At 39.5% G+C, this 26,741-nt stretch overlaps 2 protein-coding genes across 5 annotated transcripts in view; one reads left to right on the top strand and one right to left on the bottom strand.

Annotated features, from left to right (window-relative positions):
• Window positions 1-13,845, bottom strand: part of SUGCT (succinyl-CoA:glutarate-CoA transferase) — a 418,586-nt gene extending 404,741 nt beyond the window's left edge. The window contains exons 1-5 of one of the 4 annotated variants that reach the window (XM_032237974.1): window positions 13,534-13,845; window positions 7,888-7,939; window positions 7,191-7,264; window positions 2,685-2,770; window positions 2,398-2,448 (exon numbers count right to left, since the gene is read on the bottom strand). In XM_032237974.1, coding sequence (XP_032093865.1) covers window positions 2,398-2,448; window positions 2,685-2,770; window positions 7,191-7,264; window positions 7,888-7,939; window positions 13,534-13,717 — 447 coding nt within the window. In that variant the 5' untranslated portion in view covers window positions 13,718-13,845. The remainder of the gene's footprint in view (window positions 1-2,397; window positions 2,449-2,684; window positions 2,771-7,190; window positions 7,265-7,887; window positions 7,940-13,533) is intronic. The other 3 variants (XM_032237977.1, XM_032237976.1, XM_032237978.1) reach the window with 3 other exon arrangements.
• Window positions 13,846-14,566: 721 nt separating this feature from the next.
• Window positions 14,567-17,794, top strand: MPLKIP (M-phase specific PLK1 interacting protein). Its single transcript, XM_032237979.1, has 2 exons — window positions 14,567-15,206; window positions 17,206-17,794. Exons 1-2 carry the CDS (start codon window positions 14,850-14,852, stop codon window positions 17,407-17,409), a joined length of 561 nt encoding a protein of 186 aa, XP_032093870.1. The 5' UTR covers window positions 14,567-14,849; the 3' UTR covers window positions 17,410-17,794.
• The last annotated feature ends 8,947 nt before the right edge of the window (window positions 17,795-26,741 follow it).

The following is a 26,741-nucleotide window of genomic DNA, read 5'->3' as shown; positions in this document are numbered from 1 at the left end:
TGGATCGGTCTCCTGGAATAGTGCCAATAAGTTGTTCTAGGTGGCAGGGATCACCATCTCCAATCACCACCGTCATTTATCATCACCAATTGCTGCCATTGCCAGCAATTGGTAGCAGCAGCAATCAGTGGTGAATGGTGGCGGCAGGTGGCAGTGATAGGTGGCTAGAACAGCTGATTGGTGGTATTCCAAGAGGCTGATCCAACCATCCAGCATTTTCCAGCAGCAGCAGCACTTCGGCTCAGTTGACTGGTGGTGGGCACAATGGAGCGGATCCCTGCCAAGTCACATTCTGTGGCTGCGATAACATGCTGAAGCTGAGCAGGCTGTTTGCTGTTTGCTGCAAAGACGCTAGCCAGATGAATACCAGTTGGATGCCGGGAGGCAGAGGCAGATTTTTTTTCAATACAATACAATACAATACAATACAACACAATAGCAGAGTTGGAAGGGACTTTGGAGGTCTTCTAGTTCAACCCCCTGCCTAGGCAGGAAACCCTATACTATTTCAGACAAATGGCTATCCCGCATCTTCTTAAAGTTGGGGCATTCACAACTTCTGGAGGCAAGCTGTTCCACTGATTAATTGTTCTAACTGTCAGGAAATTTCTTCTCAGTTCTAAATTGCTTCTCTCCTTGATTAGTTTCCACCCATTGCTTCTTGTTCTACACTCAGGTGCCTTGGAGAATAGTTTGACTCCAATGAATCCTAGGCTACTTGGAATAAGTGCCATGGGCTGTATTTCCAAGAAAATATGTATAGAATTCATGGAATTCTGAAAACCTATTATGAAACAAATATGTACAGTCCAGTGGTGGGTTTCAAATTTTTTAGAACCTCTTCTGTAGGTGTGGCCTGCTTTGTGGGAGTGGCTTGCTGGCCAGATGATCGTCTGGGAGTGGCTTGCCAGCCATGTGACCAAGTGGAAGTGGCTTGCCAACCATGTGACTGGGTGGGCGTGGCCAACTTGTAAAATGTGGTGAAACTCAACAACACTCTTGCTTAGCAACTAAAATGTTGGCTCAGAAATGCTGGCACGCAAGTCCTAAAGCTGTCAAGTTACAAGACCCTTGCACCCTTAACCCTTTAGAAAAAAAACCCCAGATGTGTTCAAACTTGACAGCTTTAAGACTTGTGGACTTCAACTCCCAGAATTCCTCCTCCAGCGATGTTGTCTCAGGAACTCTGGCATTGAAGTGTGCAAGTCTTAAAACTGTCAAATTACAAGATCCTTGCACCCCTAACCCTTTAGAAAAAAAATCCCCAGGGATGTTCAAACTTGACAGCTTTAAGACTTTAGGGTTTAGATAGGACTCTTAGAGGCAGGCAGGGCGATTGGTGAGCCAGCCAATCAGTGAGCGGCAGGTGGGGCAAGCGTGGTGCGGATGGGCGGGGGGAGGGAGCTGGAACCAGTTCTAAATGGCACGGTAGATTTGTGGAACCTCTTCTATAGAAGAGGTTAGAACTGGCAGGAACCCACCCCTGGTACAGTCCTAAAATAAATACAGTAGCATTTCAGTATCAATAATTCATAGTTCATAAATTTCCAAAACTTTTTCCTGGATTGTACCAGAGTTTCTAAACTTCTATTATCATATTTTTATACATATCTTATATGGTAACTTCCCTATTTCAGGTTCCTTTCCTATAATCAATTGTGTGCTGGAAGTGGCTCTTAGCAGCTTGCAAGAGATAGTTCTTACATTTTCAGCAATTTTGCATGCTGGTTGTTAAATTCAATTAAAATCCAAAATGGTATCCGGGAAACTGATTCGTTATTATGGAGAACCTTGCGTGTTGTTTTTTGTGTTTCAGTATGCTTGTCTTTCTTGGATGTCCCACTAGCATGGTAATTTTGATAATTCCTATTGTTCAACATATACTAAATATGTTAAATAGCTTGCAGATATCAGTGGTTAGAAATTGTTAGAATAACAAAAAGTAACTTCTGTACTATTTAATCATGATTGTCTATTACTATAATTGACTGAAACAACAGCAATCACTAAATAACTTTCTTGAAAGTTGGGGAGAAAAAAATATTCCTAATAATAGGCCACAATGTTATTACAATTCTTAATTGGGAATAAACCCAATTCAACTCAGTGGAACTTATTTCTGAATACCAGAAAGTATATGCTATCCAACCCTGATATGAAATACAGGGAAATTGCTTAAATTTAGAAAATCATTAATCTATCTAGTTTAGGAAATCTAGAGTGATTGGTAGAAACACTAATACTTTAGACCTTGGAGATGACACAGATTGAATAAGTACTTATTAGCAAAACCTATATTCTTCACTAAATGACAACCTCTCCCTCAAATATCTATTGCATATTTTACAACATAAGCACTTTCCCTTGACAAAGATTTATTTTTCAGTTTAAACTCACCTCTTTAATTATCTTTGCTCCCTTGGCCTTCTTCATATTAACAGCTATACTCTAATAAAAAGGAAAAATGTAATTCTCTTAGTAATATAAAAACAACTTTCTATTCAGTTATCGACTCAGAACATTATTGGGAAAAAATACACTTAGAACATTAATGAGTCAATCATATCTAATAGCTGTTTCATCTTTAACAATGCTGTGTATATGCATATGCAACAGGAATTAAGTAGAACCAATGAACTGAATGTTTTAAAATGTTTAGCATTAAAAGAAATACTTTTTATTACCTTTTTATTTCTATTTACACTGAGAAAATAAACACTTTCAGTTCCAACAAATGGTGGTCCCCAGGATCGAGTATCATCCCCCGATCCTAAAAGTAAGAATGACACATTTCTAGCAAAATTCTGTATACTTATGCGACTACAAATCACATTGCTATCCCAAATTCCAGCTTAAATTATGGTCTTTAAATCCTTTAGTAGTGTATAAAAATATTCTTTTCAAATGTCTGAAGTTTTAGTACTGAAAACTATGGCTGCATAAAATCTTTACATTGACACCATATAAAGATATTACTACTATAATACAAAAGTATTATAACCTCTTTAGAAAAGCATGTAACTATGTAAGAAAATATTTCTGCATTCACTTCATCTTATGATTCAAGTCCTTAAGATTATGCTTCAAAATTCACACAAAATTCTCCTGTGCCAACAAGATCAGACTTAATTAAAGCCTTCTTTGATATGCTGTTTTCTAGTAAAAATGAAGTTCTAAAGTGCTAACTCTAAAAGATACATACTGAATCTTTAGATCTGTATCTAGAAAATGATGTATCGCTCAGAAACAAATGTATATACAGAGAAGCAAACATACACAATAGACAGACAGACAGATCAGAGGTGTCAAACTCAGGGCAATGTGGGTGGACTGGCCCGTGTGTCGTAATGGAAATAGTAAGGGTCCAGCCCACATCAATTTGGCCCAGCCTGAATTCCTGGATTCCTTCCGCAACACCGCGCAGTCCATGGAATTGATGTCAAGCTGGCTATACCCCTCAGACCACACCCAGTCGGTCATGACCGTCACAGCAATACCCCACCCCCACAACAAAATTGAGTTTGACATCCTTGAGATAGATGATAGATTGACAGACAGATAGACAATAGATGCAAAGAATCTTCTGCAATTACAGATATGCATGATATAAATACTTATAGCAATTACTTCAATATCTAGAATTCTGATAAGCAACACATGCACATTAATCATTCCAGAGCAAAAATCTTTATTAAATGCAGATGTGAAAACTAAAAGCAGCTGCTGTATTCCTTTACAGAAGTTACCCTAAGAGTTTGTATAGTCATCAATTGCCTGGGACGTAGAACTAGGAAACAGTTCATAGAAATGTTTTTCATAGAAGACAACACAAATAAACACAATTAATCAGCTCTTAAGACTTCACAAAACAATAGCCTCCCTAATCATTGATATCATTGGTTTTTTAATGTTTTTTTTCTAACCTAACATTTATAGCTAATTTTGGATCTACAGCAGTGGTGGGTTCCACATCCCGTCGCAACCGGTATTCTGCAACAAGGCCCAGCGTCCACCACGTGCACATGCGCTGTGCACGCATGTGCACTCCCAGCCCGTGATGCTCCAGCTGCTCAGCGGAGCCTTGTTCCATGCATGTGCGTAAATATGGCCCAGTTGGGTAAAATGTAGGTAAGGAGGGTGGGCAGGTGGGTCTTCCGATGCACTGTACCGGAACGGTACCTGGTGCTCCCAGCAGGTACTGGTACACCCAAACCGGGGTGTACCGGCCGTAATGCACCACTGATCTACAGTAACTTCAAAACTTTTTGCAGAGTAATGCTGTAAACAAATATCTATCCTACACAGATCTACGTATTTCTCTAAAAATCTGTGCTACATAAATTATAACTTACAGATAAATATATGTCATATTTTTGATACACTTTTTTGTCTCCCAAAAGTGGGTGGAAATGTCTGGGGGTCTTATGGAACAAATATTGTATCACAGACCGGGCCTATTGCCGCCACAGCGTATCACTGCCACTTGACGACCATGCCTATCAGTAGTTGGATTGACCTCCCGGAATACCTCTGATTAGCTGTTCCAGGCATCAGGGACTGCCACCACCTATTACCGCCGCCTGTTGTTTGCCTATTGCCACCGCCTGTTGCCTCCGTTCGTTGCCGCTACCATTCGCGTAGTGAACAGCAGTGGCAGCAATAGGTGGCAGCAATCCTTGCTGCGTGCGACAACTGATCAGTGGCATTCCTGGATGCTGATACAACTGCTGACAGGCAGTGATCAGCGGCAGTAACCAGGGAATGCTTGAAAAGGCTCCACCGTTCCCCGGTAGAGGCAGCAGACACAGAGGAGGCAGCAACAGCACCGTTTCTGGTCCGCCAGATTGCTGATTGGCGGAGCTGCGGGAGGCCAGAATCAAGCTGTCGCTCAGCTGACCGGTGGTGGGCACAACAGAATGGAGCCCTCATGACCCAGCTGCTGGGGCTGGGAAGCAGATTTTTTGTTTTCTTGTTTTCCTCCACTTATGATCCAGAGTATCTTATGGAGCAAAAAATATGGAACATGTTGACATTGCATGCATTTATAATCTATTTTAGAAAAAACTAAAGTAGATATTACTATTTTTCAGCCATCTTTTGAAATGCAGGATAACGGATGTAGAATTTAGCAGACAAAATCAAGGGGAAGTTTATAATTATTTCCACAAACAGCAGTCACCTACCGTGTTTTCCCAAAAATACAACATGTCCTGATAATAAGGCCATGCCACATTTTTTGGGTGGGCAAAAATGTAAGCCCTCCCTTGAAAATAAGCCCCCTGGAACACCCCCACCCGGCCAGGCAGAGCGCCACTCACCGACCTAACGGTATCCCGAAGGTGCCAAGCTGCAGGAATGGGGGGGGCAAAGGCTCGCGTTGCTTGGCGCCTTTGGGATACTGCTAGATCAGTGAGAGCTGCTGTGCCCAGCTGGAGAGGGGGGTTGCCAGGTGGTTGCTCTCTTGCAAGCGGGCTCCTGAAGAGCCGGGCACAACCTCAGAGTCGAATGGCTGTATTGCGCTGTTGCAGCAGCCAAGCAGCCACCCAGCAAACCACCTTTCCATCCGGGCACAGTGCCATTCACTGATCTAGGGGTATCACCAAGCCGCATGAGCGGTTGTTCACTGCCCTCCGACTCCTGCGGCTTGGTGTCTTCAGAATGCCTCCAGGTCAGTGAATGGGGCTCTACATGGCTGGAGGGAGGGTTGTGCGAGTGGCTTTTCTGCCCCCCACTCATGCGCCTCCCAGCCTCACGGTGCCCTTGCCTAACTCTCCCTGCAGAGCCAGGGCACCTCCGCTGCCGCTACATGGCTTTTTCTATGGCTTCCAAAGCACAAAGGTAGAATGCAGAGTCTTCTGGAAGTTGCCACTCTGGGAATACGCTCTAGGGTTGTACTCTCTGGGAATATGCTCTGCCGGCAGCCAGCCCACAATCATAGAGTGTACTCCCAGAGCGGCCGCTGCCGGAAGATTCGGCTGCGAATCTTCGGAGTTTGGAAGCCAGATAATAGGTTATGCTTGGAGTGCCGCTGCGGCGGCGCCCTGGCCCTGCAGGGAGAGCTCGGCCAGGGCATGGTGAGGCTGGGAGGCACATGAGCTGGGGACAGAACAGGCACTCACGCAACTCCCTTTCCAGCCGGGCAGAATGCCATGCGCTGACCTAAGGGTATCCCAAATGCACCAAACTGTGGGAGTTGGGGGGAGGGCAGAGCACCACACGGCTTAGCACCACACTGGGTCGCTGAGTGGTGCTCTGCCTGGCTGGAAAGCGGGGTTGCTGGGTGGCTGCTCGTGATTGTGGTCACCTCATGGCAGGTATGTTGCGATTCTGCGACAGCGCAACACAGCCATTTGCCCGAAGCTGTGTCTGGCTCTTTGGGCTCCCACTCGCAAGAGAGCAGCCACTTGGCAACCCCAAAACAATAAGTCCCCCTATATAATAAGGCCCAATCAACACGGTATTAGATTTATAAATTCATCACCATGAGCAATATATGGCTTTCCAGTTGTTACTAGATGCCAATTATTATCAACTCTTTTGAATATGCTATTATTATGCTAATAATTAATTCATGATAATCAGTAATAAGAGAAGGAGCACACCCTTCTCATTGCTTTTCATAACCTCACAATAACTGAGATCATTTGTAGCACTTTACCAGGGATTCCAACCAGAACAGATCATATTTATTTTCACTCCAGATGAAAAACATGATGATAGAGAAGTTAAAAATGATAGTTCAATTTTTAAATTAACAAATTTTAAAATTCTATTTAAAGCAGATATTTTAAGATGTCTTGAATTAAGAAAGCAAAATAAAAATGCTCCAGTATTCTATTAAAATATTGTGCAGTTCAAAGATTTGAAGAAAGATGAATTCCATTTTTCTATTTGGTTTTATTTTACATATTAATTTTTTGTATATTTAAAGCCTTGAGATAAAATGTCTTTAAGTCTTTGTGGAACTGTGACCACTGTATAATCCCATCTTTTTTTTCAATTTTGAGACAGGATGAAAAATCTCTACTCATATTTTCATACCATATTACTATAATTTTCTTTTCACTATTCCCTCCTACTCTAACATTAGTTATATTTAATATGCTTATTTTGAGAAATTAAAATAGTCTAGAACTTGTAAAAAATGTCATTCCATAAGTATTTTTCATATTTTTAAAAAATCACTTTACCTGGTTTTTCCACTTTGATTACTTCAGCTCCAAGATCTCCAAGGTTCATGGTGGCAAAAGGTCCTGCAAGTACTCTGCAATATTTCATAATGAAATTGATGCATGTATGGACATTTATTTATTATTTTTATAGGACTTAAAGGGCTATCTGTCTCCCAGAATTATTCTAGGCAGCTCACAACAATCCAAAAAACATGGCTAAAAATAAGAAAGCCCTTCACCCAGGCACTAAACTAAGCATCCTCTCATATCCTAGCTCAATACTTGGGGAAGTATCCCTCCACATTAGAAATCCCTGGGAACTCAGGTGGAAGGTTGTTCCAAAGGCCTGCAGCAGCCACCAAGATACATCTCTGAGGTCTCATCTAATGGCAACATTTAAGGGAATGGAACACATACCATTCAAATTAATCTAGGCAATAACAAAAATATTATCATTTTTTTTAAAGTTATTAAGAATCTTCTCAAAAATAAAAGACCAATCAAAAAATAAAGGAGGGAGGGAAAGTAAGAAAAAGAGCAAGAAAAAATACAAAGGTGGAAAGGAAAAAACTATCAAAATACATTAATTGTTTCCTATCTTCTTTCAACAATTACAGTCCTATTGTTCTTCCCCTAAAAATGTTAACATTTTTGTCAAAAACTTTGCATGAGACAATTTAATAATTCTCTGAACTACATCCAAAGCAGTACAAACCTTGTTAAATCAAGAATTCTCACACCATCAAGTGGCTTCACTGAATCAGCACCTGGTTATGAATAGAAAAATGCTATTATAATCAGTTCATTGTCAGGCTGATGTCATATTTTGGGGAGGGGGGGGAAATATTCCCCTTAATTAACATATTTTGCACATTTTAAACATACATCATAAAGAGCAAATTTCTGCAAAGACCAGAATCAGGGAAAACCTCTAGCAATTTTTTTTAAGTTTTATTGGATTTTTATTTTTAAATATACATCAATATCCATACATGAAGTGTGTGGCTTTTGGGTATAATTCATTTTGATACAAATAGGGGTAATAATATTAATATTTGTTATATTAATCAAATTTATGTAATCCTAGTATTAATATACATGTTTGTTTTAAAGTAGTCATTCAATATTTCAGTGTTCCATTTTAATGCCAATGATATTATTTAAAGCACACATAGTAATACCATATTTCAGCCTCTAGTCTTTCCATCTAGTTATTGCTTATATTCTATTGTATAAAAATTACATATGCTAATATTTCCCGTTTCTTATTTCTACCTCTATTCTGGCTTCTAGTTAGGCCACCATTACTAATCCTAGTGTTAACACACGTTTATATTAAGACATAGTCCTTCATTATTTGGTTGTTCAATGTTTCAATACACTCTTCTAGTACCAATCATATTATTTAAACATGCATAATAATACTATCTTTCAACCTCCAATCTTTCCATCTAACTATATAAAAGTGTACATTCTTATTTCTACCTCTATTCTAGTTTTTAATCAGGGAAAAATATTTCTATTCATCATCTCTTGACCATTTTAATACTTCAATTCTTATTTGTTTTTTAGCTTGCTTCCCAAACTCCTTAGATCTTTGTCTCTATCAACATCTGCATCTTCACCATTCAGTCTGAATATTTCTCCCATCTCTATCCTGCTAAGATGACAGGTCTCCAGAGTTCCACGTAAGCCCCTATCTGCCTTTCAAAAGTATCTTCCAGCTTATCCGATTCCATTTTTAAATCTCTTAAAATACTTTTTCCTTGGTTTATTTCATCAGTCATTATTAACTTTATCGTCTTCTCCTTCTAATCTCCTTGCTTTATTCACTGATTTGTCTGTTCTATCTTTTCCTCCATTCTTTCTGTTATCTCCTCTCTTTCCTGGACTCTTTGATCTTCAGTCATTATCAATTGTAGGATTTTTCCAAAACAATATATTCAGGTCCAATGTTGCTCCTCAGAAAGTTCAATAATAATAGTTCTTTACATCTCAGGATTATTTAAATAGTCCAGGCAGTTTTCCAAAAATCAAGTCACTTTATTTTATTTAAAGGTCTTCCTTATTCCCACAATAGTCTCCAGTAATCATAAAGTAGATAGTTGTAGAACAATGAGTTTTACATGGATCTAGATGGATGTTGTTTATTTCTCTTATCTAAAATTTTGCAGGCTTGTAGAGGTATGGTATATTTTCCATTCACCAGGAGATGGCACCCTCATCTTAGGTTTTAGTGTTGTTTTGAGTATAACAAATGTATTAGTCCAAATTTAATTCAATTTAGCAAAGTCGACTATTCAAGTAGATAGTTCTGGCATTTTATAATGCCTTTCCAGAATAACGCTTATCCAACTAAAAGTCCAATTTTCTATGTTTTAAAAGGACTTTAACTTTTCTCCTCTTAGTTCCTTTCTTTCTAGAATTTCTCTCTCTATGGTTATTTGCCATTTTAACAGATAGTTAGTTCTAAGAGTCTCTTTTCCTGGATTTTCTTTTTCTTTTAAAGTTAGGGTCTAAATAAAAAAGGAATCTTCTCACCCAGCTCCAGTTACTATTCATTTACACTGCTCCTGCTCATTTTTTTGTTGCCTTGGCTGTCCCAGCTTCATGGCAGCAATGATGGCTGTCTTGTCATGGATGAGAGGGAAGAAGTCCTGGGTCAAGCAGGAGAGTTGCAGCTCTCTGCAACCTGCCGGGCACCCTCTTTACTTCACTACTCCCATGGGGTGGCTTTAGCTCCTTTCAGAGCCCTCCAACTCAGAATGGGAGCGCAGAGTCTCGCTTCTCAGGTCCAATCTCGCCACAATGTCAGCCAAAAGTCTGGAAAACGTCTACCAATTTTGACCACAATTGTCTCTTGTATTGAAAAATTTCATTCCTTCTTTTACAGAGAAATCTTGGTTTTTAATCCAATAATATCACCCTTTGGAAAGGTTTTGTTACATGTGCCTATGTTAAAACTATAGTCAGGCTTTCTTCTGTTTAAGTATTTTTAGCAAGTTGAGGCAAAATTGTTTTTCTAGCACAAGAGTGTAAATTGGCTAACCTATCAAAGACTTTTAAGAGAAAGGGAGTATTTGATAAAGAAATTTATAATTTAGGAAGTAGAATGTTTACTACATTTAAGCCTTTGTGTATCAGCAAATGAACATTTTTTTTAAAAAAAAATGGAAAATCTAACTGTGCTCAGAATCACTTTCATTGTTAGATTTAAAAAATTGGTATTTTTGGTAGGCAGAAGAAAACCAAGACTAGCTGAAACAGGTAGCTTTATTTGGGGTTGGAAATATAGGCTTTTCTTTTTGCAACCTACAATAAAATCTAAAACCATGTCTTTCACCTAAGCACAGAGGTGAGGTTCAAAATTTTGCAGGACTACAAATCTGAAGGGGAGGGGAAGATACTTTGGAATGTGTTACAGGCATGCATGTCAACTTCTTAAACCAATTTTTTTTCTGGTGAGATGGTGTTGCAACTGCAAAGTACCTTTTTCCCTTAGAAACTGAACCACTACATACATCTGTCTCATAACTTTGATAAAATCCAAGAATACATACTCATGTTAGTAATACAGAGGCAATTCTAGATGCCATCTGGAATCCTTATAGACCATGGTACAACTTAAATTTAGTTTAATTATTCTATTATACACATGCAATCCATTTGAAAAAAAATCTACCTTTCCTCCCAGTATACATCATTTCCATTTTGAAATCCATATTCTGCAAACATCTTTATCTTTTCTCCTTACCTCTGCTTTCCCTCCTGCTTTTCATAACATAGTATCTGATTAATGAATCTGAAAGTTATGAAAGCTTAAACATTTTTGTGAGCCTTGAGCTAATCTATAGGTATTGTTCTTAAACTCATAACTGCCTTAGCTTTTTAACATGGTTTTCTTCAACCATTGAAAATTTCCTCTAAATAAGAAAAACAAGTTTTAAAAACTGAAAGATATTTTCCATGCTTCTTACCACTCTTTCAACTGAAGGAAAACAGAAGGGAAAGAATAAAAAGTGTTTTTAAAAAAGCTTTGAATTGACAAGGCCAAAAGAAAAGATAGGAAAGGGGAAAATTTTATAGTTCTATTAGCTTTGCAGCTTTTTCACCCAGCAGTTTTTAGCTGCTTGTCTTAGTGCTAGAAATGAAGCAAACTTAAGAAATTCTTTTTGGGTTGCAACCTCCTCCTTTACTTGGGCCTTAGTAATAGCAAGTAATTGTGCCTCAACCATGATTAACAGAGAAGACATGTGATGGACTTTCCTGATTTTACCGCTTCGCCCACATGCCAAAAAATCAAGTGCTAATTGCTTTCTCTTTTGGGGGGAAAATATCTTTGGAGATCTTGTTGATTTCATCAATTTAAGTCAAAAGAAAGTTGCTATTTCAAAGTTCTTCTATGTTTCTTAAAAGAATAAAATACTCAAAGAAATACCCAACATTTAATGAAACCAAACATTTTTTTAAAAAAAAGAAAAGATCCAGCTTTTCATAGCAAGTAGACTGACAGCTCAGTATAAAATGGTTATTCAGAACAGAGGAGGGAATGGGGTGAAGATGGGAATTGGAAGCATTTGCACAAGACAGAGGACCAGACTGCCAGGCTTATGCCAATGGAAAGAATAAAACACTGCTTTTGAGGTAAAGCAATATAATTACTGAGATCATCTTTTCAGCAACAAAAGGACAGGATGTGGAAAATGTCATCAATTTCTGCTTCTCCAGAATGATAAGTGGTCTAGCCTTAAATTGGAGATTGGGGGAATGGATTTTGTAGAAGAGTGGTTAGATCTGGATCCACTGTTACAATGTAACAAGCCAACTTTTCTGAAGCGAAGAGATACACACAGCTTTTGAATTACATGCTTGGGTATATAATCTAAGGGAGCAAGGGCACAGCAAACAATTGACTGGGAAGTAAAAAAAATCAAATATAGTTTTGTTTTTCATTTAAATATAATTACAGATAAATATTGCTAATACCGGTATTCTATCTGTATTTTATAAGTCTCTACATTTGGAAAATCTCAATTCAGTGAAACTCTTGGAAGAAACTCCATAGAAACACCTAACACTTCTAGGCGCTACATGAAACCAGTAGGCCTTAGATTATGAAGTTTTGTATTAAAAGAATAATATGTAGACTTAGTAAAGATCCCTACCATAGGACTTGCACAGTTTTTCTGATTCTGCTGGAATCCTGGTTTAGATAAACCAGTTTTCTGACTGATAAGGCAAATTTCTGATTAATGAAAAATGAATTGGTTTAATTGCAGCACTGGTAATCACTTAAATCCATTATCAAGCATTCTCTGCCTGTCTCCAAGAGAAGTCCCAGCCTCAGTTGTTCAGGAGAGAGATAAAATGGCGATCTATAGGTAACCTGCTTAAATTCCTAGAGGAAAAGTGGGAATAAACATTAATAAAATAATAAAATTAATAATCAAATTATGTTGAAAATGTCAATTACTATTTGTAATTTCTATTACAAAGTGTAGTGCTATAAAGATTCCCACAAGCCAAAATTAGTTCCTTATGACTTCAAAGTCACATAAGTCCATGGACACATCTTACAAAAGTGGTTTGCTACTGCCTTCTTTTCAGATGTTTTTTTCCAAGTTTTCAAGACTAGTATACAACATTAGGATCTCATTAATGGTTTTGTAGCCAAATACTGTATAGACAATTATTTCCTTCACTTTTTTAGATCAACCAAGATTAGTTATCTGCTAATCTACTGTGACTTAATTGGGCATAAACCTAAATAATTAATAATTATTTTCTTGCAATGAGTATTTAAGCCTATATCTAAATCTAAATCTATACACTAATATAATTTGTAAAAACATTGTAATTTAATTGGAAATAATTCTCCAATTATAGCAGGTTATTTTTAGATAGCAACTTTAGAAGCATTATTTTCTATTTGATATATCCAGTTACACTCATCATACATTTCAGAGGTGATAACTTACAAAAAGTAAGCAAAGAGAACCCTGACTTTTTTTTCTAGAAATCCTATCTTTTGCTGATAATTTTGGTTTCCAAAGATTTTTATTTCCAGGATAAGATTGCTGAACTGCTCCCAAATTTGCAACAATTATGACCGCGTTTGAAATTGATTAATTATGGGCCATCAAGTCGTTTCCGACCCTAGCTACCACACAGCTAAGTTTATTTTTCCATGAATTGCTTCAATTTATTATATTCTGTTGCAAATGAAAGGTTCCGAAATGGGGTTTCTCCTGAACGCTTTCTCTAAAGCTCTTCTCTGCTGCTGCATACAAGCTCTTTACTGTAACGTATCACAATCTTCCGCAATGCCTTGACTGAACGAAGAATGTAAAAAATCGGCTACCTGGATGGGGGCAGTTTCCCTGCTGCAGCCCTCTGAAACTGCCAGAACAAGAGGGAAGTCGCAAAAGTTGAGGGAAGCCCAGGGGATCGAGAAATGAGCCGACGCCACTAGCCAGAGGCGAATATAGACCTTTCCTCAGATGGTATAGGATGCAGCTGCTTCTTCCCATCTTAGCCCCCAACATGCCGGCAGCTGATATTGGCCACCGCTGAAGCCGACTCGCGAAACTGCGAGAGGGCTGACATCAGCGCTCCAAAAATCTTTGGACTCTTGTACCAAGTCTTCAGAGGCGCCCACTGCGCAGACGTGATGGATATTTTGTTCAGCTGAACCAAGCGAGGCAATCCGGGGAACGAGGGGGGGGGGGGTGAAAGACCGCAAGCGCGACCTTTGAAACTATGTTTTAGAAGCTGTGTGGTAAGAAATGGTTCCACCCCTTTCCCCTTTTTTTTAACGCCGTTGAAGATCTAGGTATCATTAGGATGGAATTGTCTACAAGCCTGAGCAAAAATGCTACTTTTTTTTCTTGAGGCAACTGCATGCCAATGCAAATAGGTTGGTAGTCCATCAAATTTCCCCATAACCAAAAACAATCCGCTCATAACACCCATCATCCACGGCCAAGCATAAAAGGGAGCTTAGAAGGTAGCAAGAAATATAGAAAAATAACGTTGCAGTTTTGCCCCCCCTTTAGTCCCCTTTCAGATTTATTGATCAGCAAAACATGAAAGAGGAATCTTACAACAGTTTAGCCTCGCAGCCCAAGCACGCACAACTCGGAAGCTAATCCCTCCAAAATCAGACACACTTTCGTTCCGAAGTCGGCTATGTAGATCGGGAACGCGTCCAAATATTGCGCTATTTAAAGAGAAATTCCGTACCAAGAAAATACTCTAGAAATTGAAATATTACTTGGAAACGTAGCAAGAGGCCAACATACAATTCCAAATACGCTAAAGGAGAAACCCACAATATACTGGAATAAACAAATAAATAAATTTTCAATTTTATTCAATTATATTGAAACTTTAGATTTCTACCGCATGGCTGTAGTAAAAATTGTAATTGGATAAACGAAAACCCATTTAGATTCGACTAAAGCATCCTACATATTGTAAAAACGTTAAGAACGCGCAAGTCAAACGTCTCGATTTCTAATTCTCACGGAAGAGACGTCAAGCCTGCAGCGTGAAATGGAAGACGCTCGGCGGAGCAGTTTCGAAGGAGGGCTGCAATCGAATCGACCCGGAACTACTACTACTACGGATTAGGTGAAGGAAATCGGCAGTTGCTATAGGGGCATCCATAACATCGCTATGTATCGGCAAGGGTTCCGGCCTCCTACCCCGCCGTCTTCGAGTGGCTCCGGGTTTCTGAGCCCTGCCTCTGGAGGAGCTTCTCCACAAGGCTACCGAAGCCCTCGCCACATGTCGCCTTACGGATCCCGCTCGCGGTCGTACGACATTTCTCCTCGCTCTCCCCGCTTCCAAACATGCGGGGATGGTGGAGGCTGGTTTGGAGTTTCGGCACCGGCGCACCCACCACGTAGGCCCCACAGTGCCAGTCCCAGCCACCTGGCTCCCTACAGTGGCAGCAGGTCCCCCGGAGGAGCATTTTACCAGCAGCAGCCCTTCAAGCAGCCGCCTTCGGGGGGCTATCAGAGATGCAACCAGGTATTTACTGGGAGGAGGGGGATAAACATAACTGGGGTCGTTCACGATTCAGCCATTCAGGCTCTGCGCGCCAGAGCTGAGGGGTCCTTAGTGTTTTCTGAACTTGCATAGAATTAAGCATGGCCTTTTTGCACGCCTGTTTAGTATCCAGTCAGCAGACATTTTACATTCAATGATGCCTTTTAACATGAGATCGCAATTGTCCCAAATATTCTAAATATGTATAAATCAGAGTAAGTCGGAAATTTAGTAAGCCGCCTTTACGAATAAACTGGTTTCTGTTAAACTAGGGCTCTGAGAAAAACATCTTCAAAAAAACTGAGTAGGATCATGGTACTTATTGATCTTTCAAGGCCTGGTGGATTCAACCACTAGATATGTATAACAAACAACCTATTCAACCACTAGATATGTATAACAAACAACCTAATAGGCAACCTATTCCATAAAATACATAACAGCCAGGTTTATATATTTGACAGTTTCTGGATTGACTATTCTCTGAGAAAATCCCCTTTTTGAAAATTAAGGATACCTCTGCCATCCTATCTTTCAACAAAAACAAAAAGAAAGGATTTCCCCCTTCATTTTTTTCGGTAATCCCATTCAGACCACACTTGAGCAATTCCAAAATTCACTGAGGATGAGTGTAAACCACTGGATATGCACAATATTGATTGATTTCACTAATATGAGAATAAGCCCTATTGGGGGGAAAGGAGGAGCCACGTCGCAATGTGACAATGTGCGGTCTCGATACTCCGAGACCGCCGTTGACACTTTTTGCCGCTGGACGGTCCATTGAGACGTAAACCGTCCTGTAGAGATGATGATCAGGAAGACGAAGCCTTGCTGGTCTCAGGGACATTGCAAAGTCCCTGATCGACCCAAGGGAAGTGCTTCAAGCTGGCAGTAAACAGGCAGCCGCCAGGCTAATGAAATTGGGATGTTCCGGAAGGAAGGAAGTAAAAAGAAAAAATGAGTCCATCTGGTGAGGTATTTTTTCTGTTTTGCTAAAGACTGCCCAAATAAATTTTTCTTTAAAGCCAAATTACCAAATCACCTAATTAGTAGAACCAGGCACTACCAGGAACTATTGTGTTGTGTGAGATTCTACCCTGGCTGGGATGGTCTTAGAGATTGACAAGGATAATAAGCCAATAACGATGCTACCTATGCTCTTGCTTTGTTTGTTGAAACTGTATAAAAACAAAAAACTCTGTGGAGGCAGACAGACATTTTGGACACCTGCTATAAGGGATTTCTGAGTCCTACACCGTGCATGTGTGCACACCTCCCACTGGCCGGCTAATTTTCAGGTCTCTGCCATGCATGCTTGGGGGCATGGGGAGAAGCGCATGAATGTGCGAGGGGCAGGGTCACACGTGTATGGGGGGGAGGGGTCACATACACGTGGGGTGGTGTGCCCTGTTTTTGTCCCAGGGGGCTGGGACTAGGCCTAAAATGGGACTCGGGTGTTGTGCACAGATGCATAGGGGGGCGGGGTGTGTCGCGTGAGAATTGCATTATGGGTGTGGGTGTGCATGCATGCTGTCACCTGCACTTTTGGCATGCGACAACAAAAAGCTTAGCCACCATTGCTATAGGACTTCCAGTTTCAGATAGGTAGGCCAATCTGTCGGATATCATGGTAATTGACAGGGACCAGAGCACTGCAGTGATAATGAGGAATATGAGGGAATTAGAAAAATCTATACATATTTATATAATTGTTTTGAAATTTTAAAAATAGCTATTTATAACTTTCTATACTTGTTTTAATATATTCTTTAGACATTCACCATCTCAGTGTTTTTCTTTGGTTATATTTTTCAAGTGAGAATATAAAATAACTGCTAGTTACTAATGTGTACAAATTACATTTTTAGGGTGGATGGAAGTATTGAAGAACTTGTATAAAGCTGATACTGAATGCAAATATATACATATATACATTTTAACTACATTCTTTTCTTTTGCTTCATGACTTTTCTTGAAGGGATCACCCCGAATATCGACTCCATTTGGTACACCATATGGGAAGGAGAAAACACTGTCCAATGATGATGTGGAGAATTATTATAAACCTTCAATGCTTGAAGACCCATGGGCAGGCCTAGAACCAGTGTCTGTTACTGATGTCAACCAACAATTCAGCCTTGAACAAGCAACACGTTGTAGAAAAGGGAGATATTTCACCTAAAGAACTTACAAATTAAATATGTTTATGAGATACTAATATGTTTGTGAGAAACTGAAGTAGAATTGCCTTTCTTAAGATGATCATTAAGCAAGTATATTTTAATTTGCATACTTTTGACAAGATTGAATATTTTTATATTGAAAGAAAGAAGACATTTTTACACTTCTGGATATACATAATAGAAATACTAAGAATACATTCTTAGCCATTCTTTAATTAGTTTGACATTTTTAAGGGTCTTCCTAAGCAAATTGTTTAAGATTGTAAGATTCTTGAGAAAATATCAGGAGAATTTTAAAATAAAATATATTAGTTTGTATTACAAATATTTTACTATTTTTGTTTGTCATACTTCAACCTACATTATTAAAATCCTTTGACTTGGTTTGAGTTTTTTATAGTTATGGGTAATGAACTATTGAGCATGCTTCCAACAAAGCTAACTCATAGTGAAATCTAACCTCTATATCCTAATAATAGATACGAAAAATTGTAACAAGTATCATAAAAAAGGAATATCATGGAATCAGAAGCGGAAAAAGCATAGAAACATGGCATTAATATTAAAAGTTCAAGATAGCTGATTAAAACAAATAGCATGAAATATAAAAAGGGGTAGATTTTTAATGTTTTTCCGAGCACAGTCTAAGCAAATTGTTAATGGAGAGAATTCCCCAGCATTGGAGCCACCATCATAAAAGATGATTCCAGTAGACTGCACTTAAACCTCTCCTGGTTGGCATGTATAAAAGATTTTCTAGTGACTACATAAAAACTCTTCCTTCAAATAGAAATACCCAAGGAGAGAGGCATCAATAATTCATTTGCACTTGCTAGTGTATTTCCATAACCAATCAAGGACTACGGGATCAAAATGCACCTCCAAACTAGGTACCCAATCCTTTTGGAGGGAAAAAACCCTATCGAGAGCAAGAAAATATCTATACTGTTTTGAGACATCCCTACTTATTAGTCCCTTTGACCTGTTAGTTTCAACATACTGGTTAAGTCCAATATGCAATCTGGTCCAAATGGGAGTAAAGTCAAGGAGTTTGTAATTGATGAAAAGAACATTATGCTGAGTATCATCATTATAAATATAGCGCCCAACACTACAATCACTGGTAACTTTCCAGTGGTTACATATAGATGTGGAGTTTCATGGCAATACAGATATTGCTTGACTTAACCACTGTTCATTTAGTGACTATTCAAAATTACAATAGAACTGAAAAAAGTGACATTACCATTTTTCACACAACTTGCAGCATCCTTATAGTCAAGTGACTACTCAATTCAGATGCTTAGTAATTGGTTCATATTTATGACACTGGTAGTGTCCCTGCTCATGTAATTGCCCTTTGTAATCTTCTGACAAGCAAAGTCAAGATTTCACTTAACAATTGTGTTACTAACTTAACAATTGCAATGATTCACTTAACAACTATGTTAAGAAAGGTTATAAAGTGAGACAACAATTGTCTTGCTTAGCAACCAAAATTTCCGGCTCATTTGTCATAAATTGAGGACTACCTGTACAACAGAATTATGCACAAGATGAAATGTTGAGTTGTAAGATGAAAAAGGAATATATCTTCAAGGTAGAACTAAACTAGAATAGACCTGTGGTCTTGACTCCCAGCTATCTCTTTAGAATAAACTGAGGATGTTATAGCTGACAGTATCAAAAGCGGATATTGAGGATTATAAGCAAATCCTGTTCCCTCAGTAATGGCAATCAAAGTCTTCTCTGTAGGATGACATGGTCTGAAATTGAATAGAACAGTTCTAGAAAATCAGTTTCATTTGGGAACATTTAGAATCCATCTACTGCCATTCTTTCAACCATATTGATGAGGAAATTATAAATTCATAATTCACAGCAAGCCTAAACCTGTTTTAATCTGGAGGCAGGGGATAGTATATTGATATATAGATTGTTTTTCAATCTTTAACATAAATGGTGTTTCCCACCTTCTGAGGGAGATATTATTGATCAAACATAACACATCCTTCAATCCTTTCTGGTCACTACTAGTTAAGAGGGAGCTAGGCCCAAATTCATCCAAGAATCTTGTCCACATACTGATAGGATACAGATCAAAATTGATCCAATAATACACAACAAACCATTGTCCCACTTATTTTTAACATTACTGATAAAAATGTCAGTTTAACAATGCATATAAGCAAGATCACCTGAAAAGAATCCATAAAGCTTTCAGAGTTCACTTGCTGAAAACACTAAATCCATGATGGCAAACCTATGGCACGTGTCACAGGTGGCACGTGGAGCCATATTTGCCAGCATATGAGCTGTCAGGTCCTGTGTGTATGTGTGTGCCCCCCACTTCTGGGGGGGGCAGAGGAGGTCATTTGCACCTTCCCAAGGCTTCGGGAAAGCCTCTGGAGCTTGGGGAGGGTGAAAAATGGGCCCAACAGACCAACCAGAAGTTCAGAAATGAACTTCTGGTTGGTCCGTTGGGCCCAGGAAGCCAGAAATGGATCATTTCTGAACTTCAGTTGGACTGTTGGGCCGTTTTGTGCCCTCCCCGGGCTTCAGGAAAGCCTTTGGGGCCTGGAGACAGTGAAAAATGGGCCCAACGGGCCAACCAGAAGTTAGGAAACGATCTGTTTCTGGCTTTGGGGGTGGCAGAGGAGGCCAATAGAGCAATTTATCTGGCTTGTGGCCTACTGTGCTCAGCCAAAGGAGAGGGCCACAGGGCAGCACAGGCAAAGGAGGGAGGGTTGCAGGGGGGCAGCACCGCCATGGGGGTCTGTAAGAAGTCCCTTCCGGAAAGCACTGAGGCAGAAAGAAGCAGCCTGGCAGCTGGGTTCCTGAAGCCTGGGGAGAGCAAAAAACAGGTCCAACCGGAAGTTAGGAAATGATCCGTTTCCAACTTCAGGGGTGGCAGAGGAGGCCATTTTCACCTTCCCAAGTTTCAGGAAAGCCTCTGGAGCCTGGGGAGAGAGAACATTTCCTCCTATCCGGGGGTCGCATGTGCAGGTGAGCGGGGCACATCTTGCATTGTGGGTGTGGGCATACACTATTGCATGTGCGCATACAATTTTGGCCTGCCTTTGCAAAACGGTTCGCATCACTGCACTAGATGATCTTCCAGAGCCTAATTGGTCCCCCGTTACATCCAGAATGAGTCCTTTAAGCAGTGATTACAAAGAACAAAATAAAGAAAAGCAAAAATAAGCTTTCCAATGAATTCTAAACTATACTTAGGCATATTTGTTTTTCCTACATGCTTCATCATCTGCAGATCTTTAGTAAGGAAATTGATTTGTATGGAAATCTTAACAATTCAAGATCTAACCAACAATCAGTAATCTATGATATAACCAATTACCAAGGTATGACCTAAAGAATTAGAGTCATCAGTAAATCTCCTCCAAGTGACTTTAGAATTCTATCAGATATAGAAAATGCCAAGCTATCTCTTTAGAAACTTAATCCAGCTCAGCCTCTTTGCAGGCATGGGCTGGTCATCTATTGTCGCTTGACCAAGTTCCTTTAACCACTTCTCAAAAACCAGGTCTACAATATATCTTAGTAAAGACAGGTTTTGTGAGGCAAACCCATAATCAGAGGTGGGCTGCTGCTGGTTCACAACAGTTTGGGCGTACCGGTTGTTAAAATTCTGTGTAGTTTGGTGAAGCAGCAAATGCCACCACTGGCTGGCCCCTCCTCTCTCGCCTTGCCCCACTCCACCTGCCCCCTCACCTCCCTGCTGGCCCCACCTCTTATAGCCACTTATTTTCCCTGCTTTGGCTGTTCGTTTGCCATGCTCGCAGCTCGCCCTAGACCACATGATGCCCATGGCTCAGCTGCTCTCCGGTTTCCTCGCCCACTTTCCTAGCTCCCCAGCCATCGCAGTTCACTTATGCCCTCTCCAGTTCCTGCACAGGCTCGCCTGCTTTCCTGACTCCCCAGCTGTTGCAGCTTGCATAGGCCCTAGCCTAGACTACGTGGCACCCACAGCCCAACTCCTCTCCGGCTTCCTCACTCCCAACTTAAGCGTTCGCTTTGCCACTCCCTAGTTTTAGGCAAGTTGCTGTTTTACTTTACACCTCACTCCCAGGGCCATTGCATGCATTCCCCTGGGAAATCTATGCTCACTGCCCACCCTTGCCTAGAACCCCTGGCCTCAAACTACGCCACCCCTGGGCCGAAGCAATTTATCTGACCTGTGGCCTATCGTGCTCAGCTGAAGGGGAGAGGGCCATGGGGCAGCACAGGCGCAGGAGGGAGGGCCTCAGAAGGGCAGCATTGCCATGAGGGGGCAGCACATGCACAGGGGGGCTGAAGTGGTTTGGGTAAGTTTCTTACCTGTAAGAAATCCCATCTGGAAAGCGCTTAGGCGGAGAAGCAGCTGGGTTAAGTCTCCGGCATCTCCGATCTTGCAGCCACTACTTCTGGCTTTTAGTGCTGGCCGAGCCTCGGTCACTCGTGAAGACACTCCACATGCCCAACCCAGCTACTTTTCTCTGCTGATGGTTTTGCTGGTGGCCTGCCTAAAGAGCACCTTGGGCAGCACAGTGAAATTTAGCAGCCATGAGCCACCACTTTGGGTTCAGAGTCAGACCTGTAAGTCCCATCTGCAAAGAGCTGTGACAAAGAGAAGTCGCTGGATTGAATGCTGCTTCTCTCTGTCTCTCTGGATGGGACTTACAGGACCCAAAGCAGCGGCTCATGCCTGCTAAATTTCGCTGTGCTGTGCAAAATGCTCTCCCTGTAAGACCAGTAGCAGTCGACCTGGAGATCACGTGAAGCATCTCCCCAAGCACCTGAGGCTTGCTGTGCTGTGCAAGACCCTTTCCCAGTGAGCTGCCACTTTGGGTCCTGTAAAGCCCATCTGGAAAGCGCTGTGGCAGAGAGCAACAGCAGTCAACCCAGCTGCTACTCTTCACCACAGCACTTTCCAGATGGGACTTACAGATCCGACTATGAACCCAAAGCAGTGGCTCAAGCCTGCTGAATTTCGGTGTGCTACCCACTCTCCCAGCAAGACCAGCGATGGAGAGAAGTAGACGACCAGGAGAGCACATGGATCATCTCCCCAAGCACCCGAGGCTTGCTGCACTGAGCACCACACTTTCCCAACAAGAGCTGCTCTTTCTGTTCCTGTGGCAAAGACAAGTTATTATCCTAATGGCTGTCAGACTCCCAGGGGGAGGGCGTTCAAGCCAGCTAACCTTGTAGGCTGTTTATGTCCTAGGCTGTTGACTATTGCTGGGTAATGAGGATGTGTGACACTTGTGTTCTGAAAGGGTGTTGCTGGACAATTCCTATTGGGGCTTAATCCTTTGAAGTTTGACCTGCTTTGGAGCCTGAGTGAGGGCTAATCCTATCACCCTGGAGACTGGAGCTTTTGTTTTGTAGATAGGAATAGGATAGCCCAGTCTTTCTGGGGCTATTAATAAAGGTGGGGGCTGCTTTCCAAGAGCATGTTTTTCCTTTTTTCATCCAGGGAAGTATAATATTCTGCCTTTTTGAATATTTCATTCTTTTAGATGAGTGAGTGGTAACTTTCTATAGAATAAAATGGTAACGAGAATGTTTGGTTACATCTGATTGGTTTTTGTGTGAAATCTTTTTGAATAGTAGAAACCATTGTAATATAATTGCCTGTTGGAAGAAATTTCCCTGGTTTGTTCCCATCTGGGACAATTAAGGTGATTGCTCTGAATTCTGTCTTCCTGCCTTAATGGGTTAATCCTGTTCCCTCGCTTTGTTTTTCCTATCCTAGGGGTTAATTTTGCCAGGAAAGAGGAAAAGGGGAGTTCCAGGTCAGTATAATGACTGTACTTATCATATTTTTCGGAGTATAAAACGCACCTTCCCCTCCCCACAAAGAGGGTGAAAATTTGGGTGTATCTTATACACTGAAAGTAGCCCCACCCACCCACTGGCCCCTATCCTTTGGCTTCTGCCTCCCAGCAATTTACCTCCTTGCAGCAAATGGAGAAAATGGGGCTTGCAGAGGCGGCAATAGGCTATGGCAATCCCTGCAGCCTGAAACAGCTGATCGGGAGGCCCATGCTGAAATTGAAAGTGAAACTTGCTGTTTGCTGCAGGAGGCAAATTGCTGGGAGGCAGAGGCAGATTTTTTTCTTGTGTTAATCAGCTGTTTGCTGCAAGGAGGTAAGTCAATAACTATAAATGCCTATAGAATGTTCAAATTATTAGACTTATTTTTTAAAGACTGCATTATTGTTCTAGACAACTTAACAAAATGAAGAAGCTTTTTAAAATAAATGCTTGAACTGAAGAGCCCCATTGCTATTGTATCTTCTTTTAAATAGAAGAGAACAGCAAATATACTAACCTGCACTAATAAGCACACTTCAAATCTTAATATGGTTTTTCTCCATAGAAACTTAGGACAGTCTAACTCAAATGACTTCTGTCAATTTCTTCATTCAGGTCTCTGTCACAACAGTTCAATTCATCGCTGGATCAAGTAATTTAGGTGGGAGAATTCAGTTAGCAGCAGCAAACATTGCCCAGGAAAAAAGAAATTAAAATGTTTGTTAATTGGCCTCCCCATCTCCCCTTGGCTGATGACTGAGCATCAGAGCTATTGAACTTTCCCATACTGTACTATAGGAGCTGTCAATCAGCGAACCAATTTTTATAAATTGAAAAATCTACCAGATAAACTTTTTAACCTTTACCATCATCTCAACAATCACACACTTAATCACCCACCCTCATCTATAAATTAAATAAACAAAAAAAATAAGATTTGAGTTACCAAAGTTTCAAACATTTCTTTATGCCAAACTGTACAACTTTCCTATAATATTTAAACCATTTGCATTTGCTTTTCTTCTCAACTAAAATAATCGGAAATATGATCTCAGAAAAATAAACCATACAACAGCTTTCAGTCACTAGTGCCACCTTGTAGTTAGTGAATCTTATATAGATAGCTAGATTTAAAAATAAATTTATCAAAGTCTATACAATTCCCACGGGATTTGTTTTACTGAGAGTTTAGCATACAAAAGTATTGTGAATCTATTTTAGAATTGCAATCTAAAATAGATGTATTGTACCAAATCATCTTCATACAATCTTAACTTCAAGATGACTGCTGTATCTCAGCTGACTCAGGTCTTCTATTAGGCAAAGATATTATCAAACAAAGCACTAGATTATAACTACCATCATTTTTATTCTCTAAACACTTCTGCAGTCTCTCAGAAACCTCAGAAATATTCATGGAAATAAAAATGCTAGCTTCCTTTTAACTAAAACTAAAAAATGGCATCTCGTTGGCACCAAAGGATGTCTTTATGGATCCAAGTACTATTCTGTCATCACCCTAGGAACCTAGAATTCTGTCATCACCTTAGAAATCTAGGGTTTCTCCCCAATAGCCAGACGTACTTACTTGAAGTCAAGCATTGGCTATAGTGTATTTAGTTTTAAAGATATAGAAAATAAAAATGAAAGCAAAGCAGTGCTTTGCAATTACAAAATGCCAAATGCTCATCTTTTTCCAAGAAAAAAAAGGGCAGAGGATAAATTAGGTTTCTATGTTGGAAAGTCAATTGATAGATATGTACAAAAGATAAAATAGGACAACATAGAAGGCTGAAGTCTTCAAAAAACTTTCCTGTTTAGAAGATCTTTTAATTCTTCTAAAGATGTGCATTGCATGTTATATGAACTTAGTAAATTAAATATAAGATTCAGTCCTTAATCTCCTGTCCTATTAAACAAAATTCAATAACTTTCTTCAGTAAAATAGAATGAGTGCCAAGGCTACTACTTTGTTTCATCTGAATTTAAGATACTATTAAAAGATATACTTTCTTTATAAATATTGAAAAAAGCTAATTTGTCATGTACTTTTCCTTGAAAAAAAATTATATTGAAAAAGCAGTTTCCTCCCTTTAAGTTAAAATAATGAATCCCAAATTACAGAAGAGATCTAGCATTTTACCAATTAGTAGATACACTATATTGATATATGCCCTAAGTTTAGGATTTTACAGAAGAAAGGAGGATGGAGTTAATTTATCAATTCTTCTTTGTGTTTATAGTTTCCAATACAAGGCCTCTTGGTTTTCCAATGTGTCTTAAAAGTTTTTCAGAGAGCCCTTGTGCTTGCAGAAGAGGGGAGAAATTATCATATAAGCAGGATATTTTTATTTGTAGCAGGAGTTCTTAAATTCTAACTTGCATGTTTAATTTTACATTGCTGTTTAGAATGGGGTCCATTCTAAAAATAATGGAAATCAGCCTTGAAATTTAATTGACCAACTATGTGAAACAGGGATTTTAGTCAGAGAAATGCCTAAAATACAACACTGTAAAATCACAAGTTTGGGCAGGCTGTTTCCTAATGGTTCTAATTATCTATGTGAACATGGATATTTTAAAACATTTTGTCTTGAACACATAAAATAACTTTTCGATAAAGACCATTCGATAAAGACCATTCATTGTACCTTCTACTTTACATTCAAATTTTTAAATACTAAACTAGGAAACCAAGTGATCTGATCAGTAAAAGTAAAGACCATGGCTTTCCCTGAATAAAAATAGTGTATTTATTGATTCAACCTATTTATTTCATAAGTAGACAGGGATCTGACATTATTTCCAACAGAGCTATATCAGAGCACTAAAGAATGGAAGTAGTCTATGTAATGCTTTGTAAGAGAAACTGGCCTTAATTAAGTTTGATATATTTTAAGAAATGTAAATGAAAATACGTTACAACTTCTAAATTTCCTGTTAGCACTGCAGTATCATATATGACCAATACTGTATAAATAAAAACAAAGAAAAATAGCATACTTTGTCTGGTCTGAAACTTCTGACATGTTTTCTTAATATACTCCTTGTAATATATAAAATTCATGTGAAAACTAATAAGCAATCAAAAGGATCACTGGGAATTTAATCCAAAATCTGAATATCGAACAAATTTTATCAAAGAGATATGTTGATGTTTACTTTTACTAAACAAGGTTATTCAGAAACACCCATTCCAGGCCAGTTCTTTTATCTGAAATATCAACATTAACAGCTAAAATTACAAAATATTTTATTCCAGTTTAGCTGTTTTTATTTTCAATCAGGAATTCTCTACCGAGGATGACCATAGTTGTATTTATAGGAAAGTTCACATATATTTGACACTCTACAAATGCAGTACTCACTCATTAAAAAAAAAGCAATGGTTTGTTGAATTGCTTCTAATAAACTCAGCTGAGTATACATGTAAATTACATGTAATTATATTTTTAGAAAATAGTTACCAGTACATGTATGCACTAGCTTGCCAGTTGAATAATCAGTTGGT

This window comes from Thamnophis elegans, chromosome Z (assembly GCF_009769535.1).
Source record: "Thamnophis elegans isolate rThaEle1 chromosome Z, rThaEle1.pri, whole genome shotgun sequence".
Lineage (NCBI taxonomy): Eukaryota > Metazoa > Chordata > Lepidosauria > Squamata > Colubridae > Thamnophis > Thamnophis elegans.
This window is presented reverse-complemented; position numbering and strand designations above follow the sequence as displayed.